Source organism: Zalophus californianus, chromosome 10 (genome assembly GCF_009762305.2).
Source record: "Zalophus californianus isolate mZalCal1 chromosome 10, mZalCal1.pri.v2, whole genome shotgun sequence".
Taxonomy (NCBI): Eukaryota; Metazoa; Chordata; class Mammalia; order Carnivora; family Otariidae; genus Zalophus; species Zalophus californianus.
The window spans coordinates 57,534,974-57,541,019 of record NC_045604.1 but is presented as its reverse complement, the minus strand read 5'-3'; the positions used below and the strand labels follow the sequence as shown (position 1 = coordinate 57,541,019).

The following is a 6,046-nucleotide window of genomic DNA, read 5'->3' as shown; positions in this document are numbered from 1 at the left end:
GAAGGTTTAGTATCACATAACCAACGTGGGAAATACCCAAACCAAAATCCTGGCATCATGTTTCTGGAAATGGAAGCCTGTCGCAAAGCCCGTGCAGCTGGAGCTGGAGCAAAGCCTTCCCCGCCTTCAGGCCGGCCCCCAGAGATCCCTTCGGTGTGAAGCTGAGATGCCTCTTTAGTAATGCCTCCCCTCTCATGGAGAGACCCGCCCTGTGGCCCGCGGTCATGTGCGCGACGGCAGAGCTAATTGAGAAAGACCAGTAGCACTTTCTCCTCCCACCTTATTGCCTCACATTTATAATCCTGCTGGTCTGCCTGTCTTGTTTATTCTTGAAAAATACTACCGGAGACTTTGCTATATAAGACCAGCAAATTGTGTGATGGCAGATTAATACCAGAGGAGCAATGATTCCATTTAACAACAACAAAACCAGCAAAGGGAACTGTGGAAAATGGCACCACAGCTTAGCTGCAAAGGTTTAAGGAGCCCTCCTTAACAAGGGAGGAAATACTGCAGCACCTGTAAACTAACCACCTACCTAAACAAAGCTGGGTTTCTCTGAATGTCACACCTGCACTTCTAGAAATAGAAGGTGCTGTTCCTGTAACAGAAGATGGTTTATCTTGCTGAAACAACTCATTTTCCAGGGTGTATATCAGTCTGAAATGTGAGGTTTATAAAACAAGAAGGGGAATGGCTTTAGGTCTGGGGAAAGGAGTACACCAATTGGGGATGGGAGGTAGTTTGCCTTTTTAAGGCTAAGGTAACAACCTTAGTCAAACGAACCACTGCTTTCATATGTACTATCCGAGCCACTGTGTGTGGTATAGTGTGAGTGCGTGTGCATGCATGCTCTCTTATCACCTCCAGATTCCATCCAAATCTTGCCTCCCCATATCCTCTCCACACTGCACCAATCCAGTCCCCACCCATGAACCGTAGGGTTACATCACCACTGGGAGACTAGAATGGGGTTGTAGTCTTTGACTCAATAGGTATTTGTTGACTGTCTACTGGGTGCCAAGCAGTAGCAACAGATCCACGAGTGAACAAAACACACAGACCTGTTTCCTTTCCTCACAGCTCGCATTCTAGTATGAAATACTGCATGTTTTTGGAACTCGTGCTTCTATACATTCATCTTCTCATATTAGTTTATTCCATCCCTTATTAGATGACACATTTTTTGGGTGTAGGGACGGTGCCATCTACTTCCTCTGTGGTGTTCTGATCACATCCTACTGAGAGGTTTTCACACAAGTCCGAATACTTAATTCCTCACACTGAATATAAAGGAATGAGTTTTTTTAAAGGCAGTGTTTTTCAAAGGTAGGCTGAGTACCACTTGGAATCAAAAGCATTGGAACGATTACCGAGCCAAGGAAAAAGGAGTCTCCATTTTTTGTTTTCCCAATCCATCACATTCCCAGAAGGCAAGTTTTGGTGCGGTGCTAGCACATCTCCAGCCCAGGTTAATCTGCCTTTCAATTAAAGGGATACAGGCCTTGGGCTCAGAACCTGTGGCAAGCAATATTATCTAGCTAGAATTTAGTAACTTTTGTCTATTGTATTTATTTTATTACCTCCAGTTAAGGACAAGTAATACTAGTTTTACATTTACGGCAGTAAAACAAATTTATTCAAGTGTAACGGTGAATGGATTTCAAGCAAAATAGTAAATAAACCTTCAGGTGGTTACTCACATATGGTAAAACTCCTGAAAGTGAAAGCCCACAAGAATTTAGGAACATTTGGCCAAAAGTATAGCATTAACAAGCCAAGTTTTCCTGGTTCTGTACCTGTTTGGGCAAAATCTAATTTGAACTTCATTTTAGAATAATAGCACGCCCTGCCTGCTCAAACTTTACTTACTACCAGAGGGAACAGCTCTGGCTCCAAATTAAAAACATTATCAGTAATCAGAGATGAAAATCCAGTTATCAGACCCTTTCAAAGGCCAATGATCGCTCCAACTCCTGGCTTCTTAAAGGATTCATGCCACTTCTCTAGAGATCAGTGTATGTCTGGCCCATGGAGGAGAACCAAGTGGGCTTCCTCTGAAACTTCAGGACTGAGGACCTTATGAATACAGAGGGAAATTATCCAAGGAACATTCAAGAGCAGTTTTAATTGAGTGAGTAAAGTGATCTGGGTTTCAAATGCAACAGGGAAAATGTGCCTTTCCCTTAGCTCCTTTACGAGGGAGCTAGTGCACTAACCAGCAGGTTACCTCCCATCCGCTAGGCTCTGCCCTGGGAAAGCCGACTAGGAAAGAGTCTGTCAGTCTGTCTCCCCGATGCCCGGCCGCAGTCAGCACTCCCATCCTACCCAGTGTAAGATAAAGGGGGTTAGACCAAGGCAGATACCTTGGCTCGCATCTGATTTTTGTATTTTTCTCTCAGAGATTGTCAGCATTGGTCTGTTCTGAGAAATTAAGTATCTCACGAAGAGGTGCTGACTCTTACTTGACTACAGAATCCTGCTATTTGATTGAGGCACAAATGAATTCCACACCCCAAGAAGGGGTCCATATTGTGATAAACCGCGACACCGCATCTCCAGCTGACTTGTCCACAAAGCCTTTAAGATACTGGGTTTTCATAAAGTCAGGACTCCCCCAAGCAGTCTGTCAAGGGCTGCCTTTTCCAAGGAAATGCACACCTCCCTCTAGTGTTGGCCCTTCATAGACCGGGAAGGAGCCGGCACAGGGTGACTGGAAACCCATCTACTCAGCCGCCCATAGTGCCTGACAGAGTTGCTGGGTCGATCCTTCGGTTTAAGTGTTTTGGGATCAAATACTTCACTCCCGTGAAAGGTGGCCCCTCCGTACCCATAATTTCTCATAGGGATTTGCGGTTATTAAATTAGGAAGTAATGGAGACGCGTGGGGCAGGCCTGCAGGAATGGGAAGAGGAACCATTCCTTTGATAAGGAGCAAGGGTTCTAAAATGACCAGTGGGGGAGGATCAGGCCTTGGGGGAGGTTCTGGTGATTCTGCACTGGAGCCCCCAGGCAGCAAGGGGATGGTATAAGGCTAACAGGCACTTCGGGGTTCTACCAAAGAAAAGGGAATGTGACCTGAGATGCCCGTGCCTACAGAAACCTTTGCCTAGAGCTGGCCTCTTCTTTTCTTTCACTTATTAATTTCCACAGAGCCACTTTCCCCTGTGCCCAGCACTGACCATGACGCTGACCGTGACCTCGGAGAGGGGGCTATCCACACAGACAAGGTCCCTGTTCCGTAATTTTGGTCTTCACACCTCCAAATATCTTAAATGGCCTGTCCTATTCTCTGATCCGTACCTAATTTCCTTTCCCTCCTTCTCCTGCCAGTCATCCCTGTCACTAGCACACCAAGCACACCCATCTAGGGTAATGCAGTGATGCAAGAGCCCTGGTCCTCAGAAATGTCGAATCCCGGGAAGAGGAAAACCCACGCACTCAGATCAAATCGCTAGTGTGTGCTAAGGTGCAAGTGGAGAGAATAAACTGCCAGTAGGACACGAAACATTTCACACAGGGGTTAACATTCAACTTGAGTGTTGAGGACGAGCTTCATTTAATGTAGATGAAGGGAACGGCGAAGTTTAGCTGCTACAGGACTATTGGGCTAACGGGTCACCACTACTTTACTAACCTGAAGCTTGGTTCTTTCTCTCTCACCGTTAGTTAAGAACAACAGCTCACACTTCTTTCTTCCTTCACAGCGTAGTCTAATTCATACACAAGTCTCACCTCTCGCAACAGCTCTGTGAAGTTGTTCCCCTCATCTCCACACAGATCAGGATCCTGGGGCCGAGGGTCCACGACTTCCGCAGGCAGCGAGTTGGGGCCCTTGCTAAGTCAGCAGGACCGGAATCTGAATCTTTACCTACAACTCTAAGCCTCTTGGCTCTTCATCTCCTATGGAGTGGACTCTGCATTTGCCCATGACTGTGTATCTACATTATCAAAAATTCTCTAACAGTGGAATTCAAATAAATATAAATCTTCTGTAATTGCTTCAAGTGTAGACGCGGCAAAAGCTTCAAGGGAACCATTTTTGCCCTGAGTACGGTGTATAGCAAACGCGGTCTCAAGGCTAGCGATTCTAGTCCTGTCCAGCACTCCCCCCATGGAACTTCGGGAACATGGAGCCAGCATGAAATCCCTTTGCACAGTTATTATGTCTGGCTTTCTATCAGAGTCTCTAGAGAAGCCCACGCTACAGATGCCCAGGCTCTTCCACAGATGACTGAGTCAGGCACTTTGGGGGGAAAGGGCAGCCACCTATTTTCCAATGGTTCTTAAAGCTGGCTGGGCACCAAAAATACCTGTGGAGTTATTCTGTTTCCTTTTAAGTAAGGGTACAGATGTGTTTGAACATTTACAGAATCCATCTCTCCCACTGTCAGTGGAGTTTGGGCACCAAATCAGAATACTTGCACCGAGGCCACTGTACTAGACAGGTTTTCAGATAAAATCTAGTCAAGCTGAATTTGACTGAGGTACAAGTTTGCTAGTGTTCCAACAGTATGATGGTGATTTTCAAATACACCAGCCAATTTGGTAGAAAAACAACTCTCAACTCATTTGGGCCCCTTCTCCCCAGACGGTTTTGCGGGCGTGTGACCTGCCATCACACAGGGCCACATGCTGGAAGGGCCATGCCTGGTTTCATGTGCTTTCCACTGCCTCCCTCTTGAGATGCTTAATAGTTGTTGTTGTTGTTTTTTAACTTTATTTTTATTTTTAATTTTTTTTTAGATTTTATCTATTTATTTGAGAGAGAGACAGAGAGAGTGAGAGAGAGAGAGAGAGCACAAGCGAGGCGAGGGGCAGAGGGAGAAGCAGCCTCCCGCTGAGCAGGGAGTCAGATGTGGGGCTTGATCCCAGGACTCCAAAGGCAGATGCTTAACGACTGAGCCACCCAGGTGCCCCTCTCAATAGTTTTTGAACAAGGGGCCCTACATTCCGTTCTGAACCAGTTCTGTCGTAGCCCTGGGCCTCTATGCTAGGGCTACTTCTGCATGGTTTTCCTACTGGCTGAGTGGAAGCTGTGGCAGAAAGGGCTGCTTTTAAAACAAGCAGTCAAAAGATCCCTGGTGAGAGCCGGTGGGTCGTGGAGGTGCAGGGGAGGTGCAGGGGAGGCGGGAGTTGGAAGGCTCACCTGGAGAGGAAGCGAGGCCACGACTGCAGGGAATCCTTGGGCAGGGGTGAGGAGGAGCAGAGACTACAGAGGCCACACACAGGAGACCCAAACCCTGCCTGAACTGGGCCTGGGCTCCCTCCCTCTCTGTCTTTCTCTCCAAGTCACCACCTATTTTCCACTCCCCAGAAAGAGCCCTGGAAAGTGGGCCATTGTGAGGAAAGAGGTGGTAGCTGAAGGAGGGGCTCAGAGGAAAGATCCAGCCTTCAGGAGCAACCTACCCTTGCCTCCAGGAAGTCCTCGGGCTCGGACGCTCAACTCTATTTATAGGCTACGAGCAATAACACAGAACTTAGTCATCAGAGTCTCCCCTTCATATAGCTTTACCTTCTCCATAGGTTCAGAGGCCATACTTGAAACGTTTTAAGACAAAATGAAAATTTCACATTAAGATGACTGTATATTTCAGGAATTCTGTAAACCTAGTGTGCTCAGAGTTCTCTTTTAAAGCCCACTTGATTTTCTTACTGTCTGCCGTCCACTAATGAGAACAACTTCCTTTTTAAAGCTGGAAGGTAATTCTTCCTCAACCCAGAATAGAGTGGCACTGACCTTTCTCTTGACTGGAAATATATACTTTTTTTTTTTTCTAATATAACTGAAGATGCAAGAGTCCTTTCTAGAAGTTCATTCTAAAGTTGGGCTTCATGACTCATTATCTGGCCTCTTCTGCCTTGAAGGTGGTTTTGGTTGTAGCGAGTCCCCCCCAACCCCTCAAAAACTCTAAAAATATGAATAGATGCTTGTCACTTCTGTTCTCTTTTCCTCCCTATTCCCAATGATTAAAAAAGTACACTCTGAGAGTTACCATAAGTCAGTGTGAGCCATGGGTAGCTGTTCAATATTTACATTGTAAAT

The 6,046-nt window shown here is 46.3% G+C and overlaps 1 protein-coding gene across 3 annotated transcripts in view; it reads right to left on the bottom strand.

Moving 5' to 3' along the window:
• The window catches only part of NME7 (NME/NM23 family member 7), a 320,527-nt gene that overhangs the window by 1,259 nt on the left and 313,222 nt on the right, over positions 1 to 6,046 (bottom strand). For 2 of the 3 annotated variants that reach the window (XM_027610183.1, XM_027610181.1), the window contains exon 12: positions 539 to 601. The exons of the other annotated variant lie outside the window; for it this stretch is intronic. In XM_027610183.1, the coding sequence (XP_027465984.1) occupies positions 566 to 601 (36 nt within the window). In that variant the 3' untranslated portion in view covers positions 539 to 565. The remainder of the gene's footprint in view (positions 1 to 538; positions 602 to 6,046) is intronic. 3 annotated transcript variants of the gene reach the window in all.